Genomic DNA, 16,924 nt, shown 5'->3' with positions numbered 1-16,924 from the left:
AGCATTTAAAAATATTAGGCAGCATTCCTGCCTTAAGCACTTGAGTTGATGTTTATGTCTAAAGGGTGTTCTTCTAAAATTAGGTGTTTGTACTTAAATGGGAAGAGTTAAAAAGTAGTCTTTGAAAAAAAAAAAAGTAGTGTTTGAGGTTGACAGTTGAAGATTTGTTATTTACCTTTTTATCATAAGACGTTTTCTATTTCAACGTCCTCTGTAAACCTAGGTGGTCAAACCAGAAGAAGATGACTTCCAGGATTTTCAAGATGCTTCCAAGTCAGGATCACTTGATGACTCATTCAGTGATTTCCAAGAGTTGCCTGCTTCTTCAAAATCAAATTCTCAGCACGGAAACAGGTAGAAAAGAGTTGAATATAGTTAACACTGTATTTAATAATTGAGAAAGAGACCATCCACAATGAGAAGCCTAAGTATAAATAAGAGAATTAGGACTCCTTACTCTCATGCTTTCTTGGTTATTCCTAGTGTATTCATACTTTCACTCTTCAAACTTCCTTCCCCTTTGTCCACCTTAAACTTCAGCTTCTACCATTTCCTCCCAGTACACACCTGCTTAACAATATTTCTTTTTGCTTGTGCTAAACCTGATTTATTACAACTGAGTGCACCTGTGCCAGGCATGACTTCATGTTCTTATATTAGATCCAGGTCTTCAACTGCTGAAAAGCTTTTTAGGAAGGGGCACATAATTTGACATTTTGCAATATAACATACTATTGCTTTTCCACAGAAATCATCATTTAGAGATCTAAATATGATTATTTATCCATGTCGCTCTTCTGTTTGAGATCAGTGGCTTTTAGGCCTTCAGGTTTCTGTTTGTTTGCATAGACAGTTGCGTAAACATTTTTCTAATGTTTTCTAATGTTTTAACTTTTAGGTACAGTAAGTGATTCAGTATGTTGTCAACACCTTTCCATTATTTTTTTTTTTAACATTTTTATTGGAGTATAATTGCTTTACAATGGTGTGTTAGTTTCTGCTTTATAACAAAGTGTATCAGTTATACATATACATATATCCCCATATCTCTTCCCTCTTGCGTCTCCCTCCCTCCCACCCTCCCTATCCCACCCTTCTAGCTGGTCACAAAGCACCGAACTGATCTCCCTGTGCTATGCGACTGCTTCCCACTAGCTATCTATTTTACATTTGGTAGTGTATATATGTCCATATATACACTACCACTTTCTCACGTTGTCCCAGCTTACCCTTCCCCCTCCCTGTGTCCTCAAGTCCATTCTCTAGTACGTCTGCATCTTTATTCCCACCTTGCCCCTAGGTTCTTCATGACTTTTTTTTTTTTTTTTTTTTAGATTCCATATATATGCATTAGCATACGGTATTTGTTTTTCTCTTTCTGACTTACTTCACTCTGTATGACAGACTCTAGGTCCATCCACCTCACTGCAAATAACTCAATTTTGTTTCTTTTTATAGCTGAGTAATATTCCATTGTATATATGTGCCACATCTTCTTTATCCGTTCAACTGTCGATGGACACTTAGGTTGCTTCCATGTCCTGGCTATTGTAAATAGAGCTGCAGTGAACATTGTGGTACATGACTCTTGTTGAATTATGGTTTTCTCAGGGTATATGCCCGGTAGTGGGATTGCTGGGTCATATGGTAGTTCTATTTTTAGTTTTTTAAGGAACCTCCATACTGTTCACCATAGTGGCTGTATCAATTTACATTCCCACCAACAGTGTATGAGGGTTCCCTTTTCTCCACACCCTCTCCAGCATTTATTGTTTGTAGATTTTTTGATGATGGCCATTCTGACCAATATGAGATGATATCGCATTGTAGTTTTGATTTGCATTTCTCTAATGATTAATGATGTTGAGCATCCTTTCATGTGTTTGTTGGCAATCTGTGTATCTTCTTTGGAGAAATGTCTGTTTAGGTCTTCTGCCCATTTTTGGATTGGGTTGTTTGTTTTTTGATATTGAGCTGCTTGTAAATTTTGGAGATTAATCCTTTGTCAGTTGCTTCATTTGCAAATATTCTCTCCCATTCTAAGGGTTGTCTTTTGGTCTTGTTTATGGTTTCCTTTGCTGTGCAAAAGATTTTAAGTTTCATTAGGTCCCATTTGTTTATTTTTGTTTTTATTTCCATTTCTCTAGGAGCTGGGTCAAAAAGGATCTTGCTGTGATTTATGTCATAGAGTGTTCTGCCTATGTTTTCCTCTGAGTTTGATAGTGTCTGGCCTTACATTTAGGTCTTTAATCCATTTTGAGTTTATTTTTGTGTATGGTGTTAGGGACTGTTCTAATTTCATTTTTTTACATGTAGCTGTCCAGTTTTCCCAGCACCACTTATTGAAGAGGCTGTCTTTTCTCCATTGTATATTCTTGCCTCCTTTATCAAAGATAAGGTGACCATATGTGTGTGGGTTTATCTCTGGGCTTTCTATCCTGTTCCATTGATCTATATTTCTGTTTTTGTGCCAGTACCATACTGTCTTGATTACTGTAGCTTTGTAGTATAGTCTGAAGTCCAGGAGCCTGATTCCTCCAGCTCCGTTTTTCTTTCTCAAGATTGCTTTGGCTCTTCGGGGTCTTTTGTGTTTCCATACAAATTGTGAAATATTTTGTTCTAGTTCTGTGAAAAATGCCAGTGGTAGTTTGATAGGGATTGCATTGAATCTGTAGATTGCTTTGGGTAGTAGAGTCATTTTCACAGTGTTGATTCTTCCAATCCGAGAACATGGTATATCTCTCCATCTATTTGTATCATCTTTAATGTCTTTCATCAGTGTCTTATAATTTTCTGCATACAGGTCTTTTGTCTCCTTAGGTAGGTTTATTCCTAGATATTTTATTCTTTTTGTTGCAATGGTAAATGGGAGTGTTTTCTTAATTTCACTTTCATATTTTTCATCATTAGTGTATAGGAATGCAAGAGATTTCTGTGCATTAATTTTGTCTCCTGCTACTTTACCAAATTCATTGATTAGCTCTAGTAGTTTTCTTCTAGCATCTTTAGTGTTCTCTATGTATAGTATCATGTCATCTGCAAACAGTGACAACTTTACTTCTTCTTTTCCGATTTGGATTCCTTTTATTTCTTTGTCTTCTCTGATTGCTGTGGCTAAAACTTCCAAAACTATGTTGAATAATAGTGGTGAGAGTGGGCAACCTTGTCTTGTTCCTGATCTTAGTGGAAATGCTTTCAGTTTTTCACCATTGAGGACGATGTTGGCTGTGGGTTTCTCATATATGGCCTTTGTTATGTTGAGGAAAGTTCCCTCTATGCCTACTTTCTGCAGGGCTTTTATCATAAATGGGTGTTGAATTTTGTTGAAAGCTTTCTCTGCATTGATTGAGATGATCATATGGTTTTTCTCCTTCAATTTGTTAATATGGTGTATCACATTGATTGATTTGCGTATATTGAAGAATCCTTGCATTCCTGGGATAAACCCCACTTGATCATGGTGTATGATCCTTTTAATGTGCTTTTGGATTCTGTTTGCTAGTATTTTGTTGAGGATTTTTGCATCTATGTTCACCAGTGATATTGGCCTGTAGTTTTCTTTCTTTGTGACCTCTTTGTCTGGTTTTGGTATCAGGGTGATGGTGGCCTCGTAGAATGAGTTTGGGAGTGTTCCTCCCTCTGCTATATTTTGGAAGAGTTTGAGAAGGATAGGTGTTAGCTCTTGTCTAAGTGTTTGATAAAATTTGCCTGTGAAGCCATCTGGTCCTGAACTTTTGTTTGTTGGAAGATTTTTAATCACAGTTTCAATTTCAGTGCTTGTGATTGGTCTGTTCATATTTTCTATTTCTTCTTGGTTCAGTCTCGGAAGGTTGTGCATTTCTAAGAATTTGTCCATTTCTTCCAGGTTGTGCATTTTATTGGCATATAGTTGCTTGTAGTAATCTCTCATGATCCTTTGTATTTCTACAGTGTCAGTTGTTACTTCTCCTTTTTCATTTCTAATTCTATTGATTTGAGTCTTCTCCCTTTTTTTCTTCATGAGTCTGGCTAATGGTTTATCAATTTTGTTTATCTTCTCAAAGAACCAGCTTTTAGTTTTATTGATCTTTGCTATAGTTTCCTTCATTTCTTTTTCATTTATTTCTGATCTGATCTTTATGATTTCTTTTCTTCTGCTAACTTTGGGGGTTTTTTGTTCTTCTTTCTCTAATTGCTTTAGCTGTAAGGTTAGGTTGTTTATTTGAGGTGCTTCTTGTTTCTTAAGGTAGGATTGTATTGCTATAAACTTCCCTCTTAGAAGTGCTTTTGCTGCATCCCATAGGTTTTGGGTCGTCGTGTTTTCATTTTCATTTGTTTCTAGGTATTTTTTGATTTCCTCTCTGATTTCTTCAGTGATCTCTTGGTTATTAAGTAGTGTATTGTTTAGCCTCCATGTGTTTGTATTTTTTTACAGATTTTTTCCTGTAATTGATATCTAGTCTCATAGCGTTGTGGTCAGAAAAGATAATTGATACGATTTCAATTTTCTTAAATTTACCAAGGCTTGATTTGTGACCCAAGATATGGTCTATCCTAGAGAATGTTCCATGAGCACTTGAGAAGAAAGTGTATTCTGTTGTTTTTGGATGGAATGTCCTATAAATATCAATTAAGTCCATCTTGTTTAATGTATCATTTAAAGCTGTGTTTCCTTATTTATTTTCATTTTGGATGATCTGTCCATTGGTGAAAGTGGCATGTTAAAGTCCCCTACTATGGTTGTGTTACTGTCAATTTCCCCTTTTATGGCTGTTAGTACTTGCCTTATGTATTGAGGTGCTCCTGTGTTGGGTGCATAAATATTTACAATTGTTATATCTTCTTCTTGGATTGATCCCTTGATCATTATGTAGTGTCCTTCTTTGTCTCTTGTAATAGTCTTTGTTTTAAAGTCTATTTTGTCTGATATGAGAATTGCTACTCCAGCTTTCTTTTGATCTCCATTCGCATGGAGTATCTTTTTCCATCCCCTCACTTTGAGTCTGTATGTGTCCCTAGGTCTGAAGTGGATCTCTTGTAGACAGCATATATATGGGTCTTGTTTTTGTATCCATTCTGCCAGTCTGTGTCTTTTGGTTGGAGCATTTAATCCATTTACATTTAAGGTAATTATCGATATGTATGTTCCTATTACCATTTTCTTAATTGTTTTGGGTTTGTTATTGTAGGTCTTTTCCTTCTCTTGTGTTTCCTGCCTAGAGAAGTTCCTTTAGCATTTGTTGTAAAGCTGGTTTGGTGATGCTGAATTCTCTTAGCTTTTGCTTGTCTGTAAAGGTTTTAATTTCTCCTTCGAATCTGAATGAGATCCTTGCTGGGTAGAGTAATCTTGGTTGTAGGTTTTTCCCTTTCATCACTTTAAATATGTCCTGCCACTCCCTTCTGGCTTGGAGAGTTTCTGCTGAAAGATCAGCTGTTAACCTTATGGGGATTCCCTTGTATGTTATTTGTTGTTTTTCCCTTGCTGCTTTTAATATTTTTTCTTTGTATTTAATTTTTGATAGTTTAATATGTGTCTTGGCGTGTTTCTCCTTGGATTAGTTTAATATGTGTCTTGGCGTGTTTCTCCTTGGATTTATGCTGTATGGGACTCTCTGTGCTTCCTGGACTTGATTAACTATTTCCTTTCCCATGTTAGGGAAGTTTTCAGGTATAATCTCTTCAAATACTTTCTCGGTCCCTTTCTTTTTCTCTTCTTCTTCTGGGACCCCTCTAATTTGCATGTTGGTGCATTTAATATTGTCCCAGAGATCTCTGAGACTGTCCTCAATTCTTTTCATTCTTTTTTCTTTATTCTGCTCTGCAGTGGTTATTTCTACTATTTTATCTGCCAGGTCACTTATCCGTTCTTCTGCCTCAGTAATTCTGCTATTGATCCCATCTAGAGATTTTTTTTTTTTTTTAATGGTATTGTGGTATGTAGGAGAATGACTTTTTTTTTAAAAATTATTTATTTATTTTTGGCTGTGTTGGGTCTTCATTTCTGTGCAAGGGCTTTCTCCAGTTGTGGCGAGCGGGGGCCTCTTACTATCGCGGCCTCTCTTGTTGCAGAGCACAGGCTCCAGACACGCAGGCTCAGTAGTTGTGGCTCACGGGCCTAGTTGCTGCGCGGCATGTGGGATCTTCCCAGACCAGGGCTCAAACCCGTGTCCCTTGCATTGGCAGGCAGATTCTCAACCACTGCGCCATCAGGGAAGCCCTAGAGTATTTTTAATTTCATTTATTGTGTTGTTCATGATTGTTTGTTTGCTCTTTAGTTCTTCTAGGTCCTTGTTAAATGTTTCTTGTATTTTCTCCATTCTATTTCCAAGATTTTGGATCATCTTTACTATCATTCTGAATTCTTTTTCAGGTAGACTGCCTATTTCCTCTTCATTTCTTAGGTCTGGTGGGTTTTTACCTTGCTCCTTCATCTGCTGCGTGTTTCTTTGTCTTCTCATTTTGCTTAACTTACTGTGTTTGGGGTCTCCTTTTCGCAGGCTGCAGGTTCATAGTTCGCATTGTTTTTGGTGTCTGCCCCCCAGTGGCTAAGGTTGTTTCAGTGGGTTGTGTAGGCTTCCTGGTGGAGGGGACTAGTGCCTGTGTTCTGGTGGATGAGGCTGGATCTTGTCTTTCTGGTGGGCAGGTCCACGTCTGGTGGTGTGTTTTGGGGTATCTGTGACCTTATTATGATTTTAGGCAGCCTCTCTGCCAATGGATGGGGTTGTGTTCCTGTCTTGCTAGTTGTTTGGCATAGGGTGTCCAGCACTGTAGCTTGCTGGTTGTTGAGTGGAGCTGGGTCTTGGCGTTGAGATGGAAATCTCTGGGAGATTTTCGCCGTTTGATATTATGTGGAGCTGGGAGGTCTCTTGTGGACCAATGTCCTGAACTTGGCTCTCCCACCTCAGAGGCACAGCCCTGACACCTGGCTGGAGCACCAAGAGCCTGTCATCCACATGGCTCAGAATAAAAGGGAGAAAAAAAGAAAGAAAGAAAAAGATAAAATAAAGTTATTAAAATAAAAAAAAATTATTATTAAAAAAATTTTTTTAAGTAATTAAGAGAGAAAGAACAACCAAACCAAAAAACAAATCCACCAGTGATAACAAGCACTGGAAACTATACTAAAAAAAAAAACAAAAAAACCGGACAGACAGAACCCTAGGACAAATGGTAAAAGCAAAGCTATACAGACAAAATCACACACAGAAGCATACGCATACACACTGACAAAAAGAGAAAAAGGGAAAAAAATATATATATCGTTGCTCCCAAAGTCCACCTCCGCAATTTGGGATGATTCCTTGTCTATTCAGGTATTCCACAGATGCAGGGTACATCAAGTTGATTGTGGAGATTTAATCCGCTGCTCCTGAGGCTGCTGGGAGATATTTCCCTTTCTCTTCTTTGTTCACACAGCTCCTGGGGTTCAGCTTTGGATTTGGCCCTGCCTCTGCATGTAGGTCGCCTGAGGGCGTCTGTTCTTTGCTCAGACAGGACGGGTTTAAAGGAGCAGCTGATTCGGGGGCTCTGGCTCACTCAGGCCGGGGGGAGGGAGGGGTACGGAATGCAGGGTGAGCCTGTGGCGGCAGAGGCCAGCGTGATGTTGCACCAGCCTGAGGCGCACTGTGTGTTCTCCTGGAGAAGTTGTCCCTGGATCACGGGACCCTGGCAGTGGTGGGCTGCACAGGCTCCCAGGAGGGGAGGTGTGGAGAGTGACCTGTGCTCGCACACAGGCTTCTTGGTGGCGGCAGCAGCAGCCTTAGCATCTCATGCCCATCTCTGGGGTCCGCACTGATAGCCGCGGCTCGCGCCCGTCTCTGGAGCTCATTTAGGTGGTGCTCTGAATCCCCTCTCCTTGCACACCCCAAATCAGTGGTCTCTTGCCTCTTCGGCAGTTCCAGACCTTTTCCCGGACTCCCTCCCGGCTAGCTGTGGCACACTAGCCCCCTTCAGGCTGTGTTCACGCCGCCAACCCCAGTCCTCTCCCTGCGATCCATCCGAAGCCAGAGCCTCAGCTCCCAGCCCCTGCCCGCCCCAGCGGGTGAGCAGGCAAGCCTCTCAGGCTGGTGAGTGCTGGTCGGCACCGACCCTCTGTGCGGGAATCTCTCCACTTTGCCCTCCGCACCCCTGTGGCTGCGCTCTCCTCCGTGGCTCTGAAGCTTCCCCCCTCCGCCACCCCCCTTCTCCACCAGTGAAGGGGCTTCCTAGTGTGTGGAAACCTTTCCTCCTTCACAGCTCCCTCCCACTGGTGCAGGTCCTGTCTGTATTCTTTTGTCTCTGTTTTTTCTTCTTTCTTTTGCCCTACCCAGGTACGTGGGGAGTTTCTTGCCTTTTGGGAGGTCTGAGGTCTTCTGCCAGCGTTCAGTAGGTGTTCTGTAGGGGTTGTTCCACGTGTAGATGTATTTCTGATGTATTTGTGGGGTGTGGGGAGGAAGGGGATCTCCACATCTTACTCTTCCGCCATCTTGAAGCTCCTGTCTCCATCATTTTTTAAAAGTACTTAGTAGATACTTCTTCCACCGAGTAGAGCACATGAGGCTTTGAGTAGGCAATGTGAATGTCTTTGGTTGTTTTTGGAACTTGTTTTTGTCAGGGTACATATTCCATTTCTCTTATGTTCCTATTTGTGCAGTTTCATTCATCTTTTCTATTTTAACCAATTGATTATTTCTTAGTCAACACTTCCTGCAGACACTGTAAGAAAAACTAAGGGATAGGCATTATAGAGAATTAGAAATTAGGGAAAGAATTATTCTCCTGATTTTAAGAATACATCAGACACTTGTAAATGACACATAGAAGAAACATACGTGGGGTGTGACTGTAAAGTACTGGGAGTTCCAAGCCCGCTATACTAGCACACACACGTATTAACCTGATAGACACATAACACTTCTTTCTCAGGTCTCTTCCTCTGCACAAATTGATATGTTCTACTGCTATCTAGAAGATATCTGAATGACCCAAGACATCTCAAATTACCTCCATAAAATGATTCATTGTTTTCCTGCTCAAAGCTAAATAAAAATTTGTTAGATCACCATATCCAGTCACCTAATCAGAAACATGCTGTTTTTGTCTCCCTTCTCTCTCCTTTACCGCCATTAACTCTTGTCAGCTCTGCTTGGCGTGGGAAAAGGCCGTGTGTGATCTGGCTCCTGCCAGCACTCTTGACTGTTGCCATTTCTCCACAGCTTACCTCCAGCCACACGTAAACCACCAAACTGACCATGCTCTTTCAAGCTTCTGGCCTTTTCCATTCTGTTTTCTTCAATCTGAAATTCTCTCTATAGTTAATTCTAGTTCCATGTCGAAAATCGGTTCATTATAGGAAGTATTTACTAACTCCACTCCATCAGTCCCCACCTCTAAGATGAGTTAAGGGCTTCTCCTTCTCTACTGCCATGGTAGCCTGTGAATATCTGTGTCGTAATTGCCATTACTGGTTTACCTGACTGTTCCCCTCACTAGGCTGTAAGTACCTGAAGACAGTATTTCATGTCTCGGTATGTAATACTTAGCCTGTGATATGTAATTAATAAAGGTTTGTTGGATGAATATATTGTAGTATGAAAGTTACAAACCGAATTTAACAAATTGATGGTTCATTCCTCAGGGAGAAAACTTTCAGCAGATGAAATTAAAATTTGGGCATAGAAAGTTTTAAGATGGTGGCCAGACCTGAGATATATGGGGTATTAGCGATTTTGTGTGGCATTATCTCCACACAGTAGTTTACTTTCATATACAGCCATACTTTGCAGATTTTTCTTCTTCAGTTCTGGCTTGACTACATCTGTGCTTTCCTTGCATGAAAACATTTCATTCATGTCTAAGAATCCATACTCATTGTTTCTTTATTCATTCAGAAACATTTACATAGCATCTCCTGTGTGCCAGACATTGGGGTAGGCACTAGAAATACAGAAGCAAAAAGCACAGTTTCTGCTCTAAAGATAGTTAGTTTTATCTGGATATTTATATTATCTAATAAAACTCTCTTAGAATTGCTCCTTCAGTGGTGTGTTTGTGTGTTCATGTATGAATTCCCTAGTTTATGATGATCTGTATTCCATATTGTGAGTTATTTTACAAGGGTATTTGTTAAATCATGATATAAATAGGTAAGACCACTTTGAGCAGTATTTTTAAGCAAAAATGGACATTATTTGTTCGAGAAGATGAAAAGGCAGGTAAGGTGTTAAAATAGGCTGGAGCGGAGAGTATTGTTAGTCTGAAAAAATGACACTAGTTAAGGGCAGGCACCAGTTATGGGATGCCTTATGATTTGTGACATAATCTGTAAAGCATTTTAGAAATAAGTGGCATGGTGAAAGTGATTTTTGCTACTAGGTATGGGATAAATGCAGCTTCCATGGTAATCCTGTTGTGAGGTTATGAGAGTTACCCTGGGTTTAGAGTTACAGATACCAAAAAGTATGTATCTGAGAAATTGGTTGGACTCGGTGTTGAACTGAATGTCAAAGTCAAAAGAGGAATAGCACTTGAGCTGGCATGAAAGGGCATCTGGAAGGGAGCAACATCATTCATTTATCCATTCGGAAAATACCTCCCGTGTGCTGGGCACTGGGGAGCCTCGTATGATAAACAAAGCGGTCATGGGGCGCTGGCGATAGAATAGTTCAAAAAGGATTAAGGCGTAGGAGTTTTGAGTTGGTTTATTTTCTTTGCTTTTTAAATGGGTGTATTTAGCAGGTTGAGCAACTAAGTCAAGTCACCTACCACAGCCACGTGAAGTAACTGTAAAACACAAATGATACACTAGAGAAAAAGCAAAGCACTTTTTTGTGGCCAAATTCTCTAAAGTCTCATCTTTCAATAGAATGCAGGTTCTTAAATTTTGAAACAGTATGCCTCTCTCACTGAGTACCTTTCGTTAGTATTAAACAGTAGAAATAACCATTTGCATGTTTGGAACAGATAACTACTTTATATAACTGGCATAAAAACTTTCATGGTGATTACGGTTTTTTTTAATTTAATAAAAACTTTAAGGAAAGAACTGGAATGAATTCTTCCTTTGTAATATGCATAAAATTATAGTCTGAGTCATAGCGTTTTTTGAATGGAATTTTATTTTGTTGACTTCACTCAGCAGTACTAACATTACTCTGAAGATCCTCTGGTTTTTTCCTAATTCTGAAAATAATTTTTAAATTAATAACATTCAAATAAATGTCATATTTAGTAGAAGATTTTACCATGGACTTTAAAGGGCTATAGCTAACGTTGGCGATCATGAAAAAACAAATAGATCATTCAACTTTGTGGTTTTTTCCTAAGACATTAATTACCTTTATTCCTATATAACATTCTGTTCAGTGTGTTATAGTTTAATTACTTATGGAACTTTTAGAAATCCACCTATACTGTATAAACAGTGACCTATTTGTCCAGATCAAATATGTAGCAGCTGTTTGGTATTGGTGTGAAATTATAACATTTGATAGCACTAAGTCCTCCAGGCACTGCAGATGCCCATTAGCATGCATGTGCAAGAGCAGGGTTTTTACCTTGCTTGTAGGCCACTGATAAGAAGATTTAAATGACTGTAGAAAATTTTTGCTCCAGGGCAAAGAACTCAATGGAAATCCATTTATATAACTTGTGTGTGTGGTATTGAATGACACAAACTAGTAGTGGAATGTAGTCATTCATATGTAAAGGTGGTTCTTCCAGGGAGCTGCCTGGGTCTGATAAGGGAAAAAAAAAAAAGGCAGTGCTTTTATAGTCTGTGTTTAAGCCGCCCAAGAATTACCCACACAGATACTACTCATTACACTATTTTTCCATCCAGCAGGGAAATGTGACCACAGGCAAAAGTATCTTTATCTAATTTTGAAGTGATTGTTGTTCTGCTGCAAAGATAGCTTCTGGAACTGCTGATGTGATCCTTGTAAAAATGCGAATTATATTAACTCTACTCCTGCTTATCAGATGTGGGAACTTCTGCCAGTAAGCAATGCAGTGTGATCAAAAGAAGGACAATTTACATCTTGGCTTGAACAGCATTTCATAAATAGATTTTTATCTTAACTATTCCACCTCTGCATTCTGAACCCATTTTAGAGAATAATTATATTAAGGTTAACATAATTTACTTTAAAATATTGGGTATACGTGCTTGGAGCAGTTCACTTTCACAGTTTTATGGACCTAAATTTAAAATTACAGGACGTCATCATTCTGTAATAATCTATTTCTAATGCCATTCCAGTGGTTCTTATGGCTTAAAGATGATTAGATGGTCAGCATGGATCTGACTCCTCTTCACATAATCAAGAAAAGAATTATTGCTTGAGTGTTGTTTCAATATATTTTTCTTCAAGGAAAAGGATGTTGTTTTTTTTGTCATTTGTGGTGTACATATATAGTTTCTAACTTTTAAAGCATGGAGCCATGAGTTTTAACTAGGTATCTGTGCGCCATTTTAATTCTAAGTTCTTCCTTGATGACAAAGTAAGGAGACAATGTTCTAGTCATTAAGAAGTATTTCTTTTTCCCTTTTAGTGCCCCTTCTTTGTTGATGCCACTTCCTGGAACTAAAGGATCAGCTTCAGTGGATAAATATGCTGTGTTTAAAGGAATTGCAGCTGACAAGTCCTCTGAAAATACTGTTCCATTTGGAGGTAAAAACAGTTCATAAATTCATGAACCTATGAATGTAAATTTTTGTCTTTAGTGGTGACCTTTTATGGTGAATGTCCTTGAGCTGTGATCTTAAGGTTCCTAACCTTAATTGGGCTTCTGTCTTTTCATCATAGAGCCTGGTGATAAATATAGTGCTTTCAGAGAACTTGAACAGACAGCAGAGAGTAAATCTTTAGGTAAGTTTTTGTTTCCTTAAATGGATAAATTATTTCAATTTTTAATAAGAGATTTTTATGGTTCTTTCAGTAGCATCCCAAACGTTCTTTTATTTTACTGTGTGTGGTTGTTTTTGTTTTGTTTTGTAGCTCTGGAAATTACAAGAAAGAAAAATGTGGTTCAGTTATTAGATAATAAAATAACAGATAATTTAGAAAAATTATTTTCTAAAATTTAGGGCAAACCCCACATCAATGCAATTTCCTTTGAAGATAGTGCATTCCCTTTCACTGGAAGCCTTCAAGCCAGGTTAGACTCCTGTGACGACTTTCGGTTATTTTAACGCTCAAAACAAGACTTGAGCTGTTGGCAGTGCAGCAATCTGTGGACTGCGCGCAAGGCAGCAGCCAGTCTTCTACGTCTCAAGATTTTCAAAATTGGCTGTAATTTAATGAGAAGAAGTGAGAGGGCTTTGTGTGCCTGTGTGGTTCCTACCTCTGATAGAAGGGCTTAAATAGAGTAGAAAGGAATGTAGAATGATAATTTGAGAGCCATATATGTAAAGTCATATTTGTGGCTAAATCCTACTAGAAACCTGATGTGTAGGATTTAGATAATCCATAGGTCAAATGATGTCCTTCAAAGCTTAACCGCGCATGCTGTGAAATTTGTATCCTCTACTGAGGAGTTCTTCCTGGGAACAGTACCACACTCTACCTCTCTGTATTGGACAATCAAATTTGGAACATCTTTCCACAGTCATTTGTTCTAACCCTTTTCTCCGAGCAATGGGGAGGGCGTGGGGAGGTGGGGGGAAATTACAGGAAAGGTAAGGTGTATGTGTGAAAGTTAAAGTAGAAAGTGTACTGCTTAAATATCTCTAGAAATATTCAATCTTTTACAGCTCTTAGGTTCTAGAAATGTTTCCTTGTGTTTCATTCAAGCCTTTAGGATGTAATAACTTTCTTCCTCAGTGCCTGTATTAGGTACTAGGAGTACAAAAATAAACCCCAGAGGAACTTCTGGTTTGTTAATTTGGCATTTACTCCTAGCAATGCTTTTATCAACTCTTGGGCCAAGGCAAGTTTGGAGTAAAGAGCATGGTTTAATATCAGGGTTCTTTATATACTCTGGTATTAGTGATCGTATGATATGTATGTTATTCCTGGGAAACACCATGATGCCACCAAAATGTAAGCAGCACATCTTAGCCCTGCTTTTGCAGTACTTTACGAACAGAATCCCAGATGGTTGTTGCCATTGTGTGTGCTTGCTTTCATTCCTGTCTTACCTTTACGGCTTTCCAGGGAGAGATGCCAACTTTGTTCATTTTAGGAGAATATATTTTTTTCTACTCTCATTGAAAATACAGGTCTTCCCTGGTGGCACAGTGGTTAAGAATCCGCCTGCCAATGCAGGGGACACGGGTTCGAGCCCTGGTCTGGGAAGATCCCACATGCCGCAGAGCAACTAAGCCCATGCACCACAACTACTGAGCCTGTGAGCCACAACTACTGAGGCTGCATGCCACAACTACAGAAGCCCACATGCCTAGAGCCCATGCTCCACAACAAGAGAAGCCACCGCAGTGAGAAGCCCGCACACCACTACGAAGAGTAGCCCCCGCTCGCCGCAACTAGAGAAAGCCCACGCAGCAACGAAGACCCAACGCAGCCAAAAATAAATAAATAAATTAATTAATTAATTTTAAAACTTAAAAAAAAAAAAAATGGACTGAAAAGCTACCCATGAAGTCATAGGCTTAATGTACCTCCTGATAAGCAAGCTTCCAGTGTCTGCAACTAATTTATTTGCCCAAAAAGCCCCTGTGTTTTTGAACATGTAAACCCACCCATTTTTATTTCTTTTTAACCCTTTCACCCAGCTTACATTTCTAATGGAAACGTTTACAATTCATCAGTAAGTTTAGTTTGCTGTGGTGATTTCCTTTACAAAATAACCAAGCAAAACTTGTCAGTTTCACAGACATTTTAAAGCAGCACATCAAAAATTTAGGCTGTGACAAAATTGGCTGCTTATTACCTTTTTATTTACACAAATAATACAAATATTATCAGTGATGTACTTGCCTAAAATTCTAGGGCGATTTTTAAAGTTTTACATCTGTTTCTCCTGTCAATTTGTGAAATTGACTTTAGTTTTATTAGTGGTATGTATAAAAACATAAAATACAGAAATTCTGAATGCTGTTCTTCTCTTTCTAAAATTTCCCTAATATTAAATAGATTTCTCTGCGTTGATAAATTATGCTGGTGAATTTGTTAAGTAGCTCAAATTAGGGGGAAAATAAGCTTCCATTACTTTCCATGCTTTTTTCTTTCTTTTTTTTTTTGTAGATTTATTTTTAATTTTATTTATTTTTGGCTGTGTTGGGTCTTCATTGCTTCAGGCGGGCTTTATCTAGTTCCGGCGAGCGGGAGCTACTCGTTGCCGTGCACTGACTTCTCATTGTGGTGGCTTCTCTTGTTGCAGAGCATGGGCTCTAGGCATGCAGGCTTCAGTAGTTGTGGCACGCAGGCTCAGTAGTTGTGGTTCGCGAGCTCTAGAGCGCAGGCTCAGTAGTTGTGGTACACGGGCCCAGTTGCTCTGCGGCATCTTCCCAGACCAGGGCTCAAACCTGTGTCCCCTGCACTGACAGGCAGATTCTTAACCACTGTGCCACCAAGGAAGCCCCATGCTTTTTTCTTATGATGTATCAAAGTATATATCATGTTATAAGCACAATATATTTAAAGCCTGTATTATTTTAGTGACAATTTGCAGAATTATATTTTGGTTTTACACACATTTTTATAGTTCATATGCTTCTGTATCTCATTTTTAGGGAAAAATAGAATTTTTAAAAATGGATGAAGAAATTAAAGCTTGTGTTTTAATTTATAACTCTCCAGAAATGGCATTCATATTTTTAAATAATAAGTGATGTTAGTATAGCTATATTTATTTATTTTTTATTTTTTATTTTTTTATTTATTTATTTTGGCTGCATTGGGTCTTCGTTGCTGCACACAGGCTTTCTCTAGTTGCGGCGAGTGGGGGCTACTCTTCGTTGCGCTGCATGGGCTTCTCATTGCGGTGGCTTCTCTTGTGGCAGAGCACGGGCTGTAGGTGCGCCGGCTCAGTAGTTGTGGCTCGCAGGCTCAGTAGTTGTGGCTCGCGGGCTCTAGAGCTCAGGCTCAGTAGTTGTGGCACACGGGCTTAGCTGCTCCGTGGCATGTGGGATCCTCCCAGACCAGGGCTCGAACCCGTGTCCCCTGCATTGGCAGGCGGATTCTTAATCACTGAGCCACCAGGGAAGTCCCAGTATAGCTATATTTATATTTGGTTTATCTCTGGTTTTCATTATCTGGTATAACCTAGTGGATTTTATGGAAGACCTTCAGGCACTATTCGAAAACTGAGATCATCTGTGTCCTAACCTCATGCCTATGAGTGATAACATTATTGTGATAATAAAGAATAGAAACCCTATTAAGAACCATGGGCCCAGATTTTTATCAGTATCTTAACTGCGTCTATTTAATTATTTATGAGAAATACCTTAGTACCTATTTTCTCTAACTAAAAAAATAATTTAAAAAATGCTGCCAGTAACCCCATCCTCAGAGTAGCACAATATAAACTAAAGTTTAAATCCGACCCTCAAAAATTTTTTTTAAATTTACTATTTATTTATTTTTGGCTGTGTTGGGTCTTCATTGCTGTGCGTGGGTTTTCTCTAGTTGCGGCGAGCAGGGGCTACTCTTTGTTGCGGTGCGCGGGCTTCTCATTGCGGTGGCTTCTGTTGTTGCGGAGCACGGGCTCTAGGTGTGCGGGCTTCAGTAGTTGTGGCGCACGGGCTTAGTTGCTCCACGGCATGTGGGATCTTCCTGGACCAGGGCTCGAACCTGTGTCCCTGCATTAGCAGGCGGATTCTTAACCACTGCAACACCAGGGAAGTCCCCTCAAAATTTTTAATAATGGAATTGGTATTCAAATCCCTTTGAATTGTAATAAATAAGAATAAGTGCTGATTGGTACAGTGAGATTGCTGATTTCAAGAAGAGCCCAACTACTCATGGATTTTTTTTGTAAGATTCAGCTTATTTGTTGGAAA

The 16,924-nt window shown here is 39.2% G+C and overlaps 1 protein-coding gene across 27 annotated transcripts in view; it reads left to right on the top strand.

The window, feature by feature from the left end:
* SYNRG (synergin gamma) overlaps nt 1-16,924 on the top strand; it is a 92,768-nt gene that overhangs the window by 39,296 nt on the left and 36,548 nt on the right. For all 27 annotated transcript variants that reach the window (XM_082373912.1, XM_082373907.1, XM_082373902.1 and 24 more), the window contains 3 exons: nt 224-354; nt 12,511-12,629; nt 12,765-12,827. In XM_082373912.1, the coding sequence (XP_082230038.1) occupies nt 224-354; nt 12,511-12,629; nt 12,765-12,827 (313 nt within the window). The remainder of the gene's footprint in view (nt 1-223; nt 355-12,510; nt 12,630-12,764; nt 12,828-16,924) is intronic.

This window comes from Balaenoptera borealis, assembly GCF_965194805.1.
Source record: "Balaenoptera borealis genome assembly, chromosome: 20".
NCBI lineage: Eukaryota > Metazoa > Chordata > Mammalia > Artiodactyla > Balaenopteridae > Balaenoptera > Balaenoptera borealis.
Note: the sequence above shows the minus strand (reverse complement) of the source record. Positions and strands in the feature narration are given on the sequence as shown.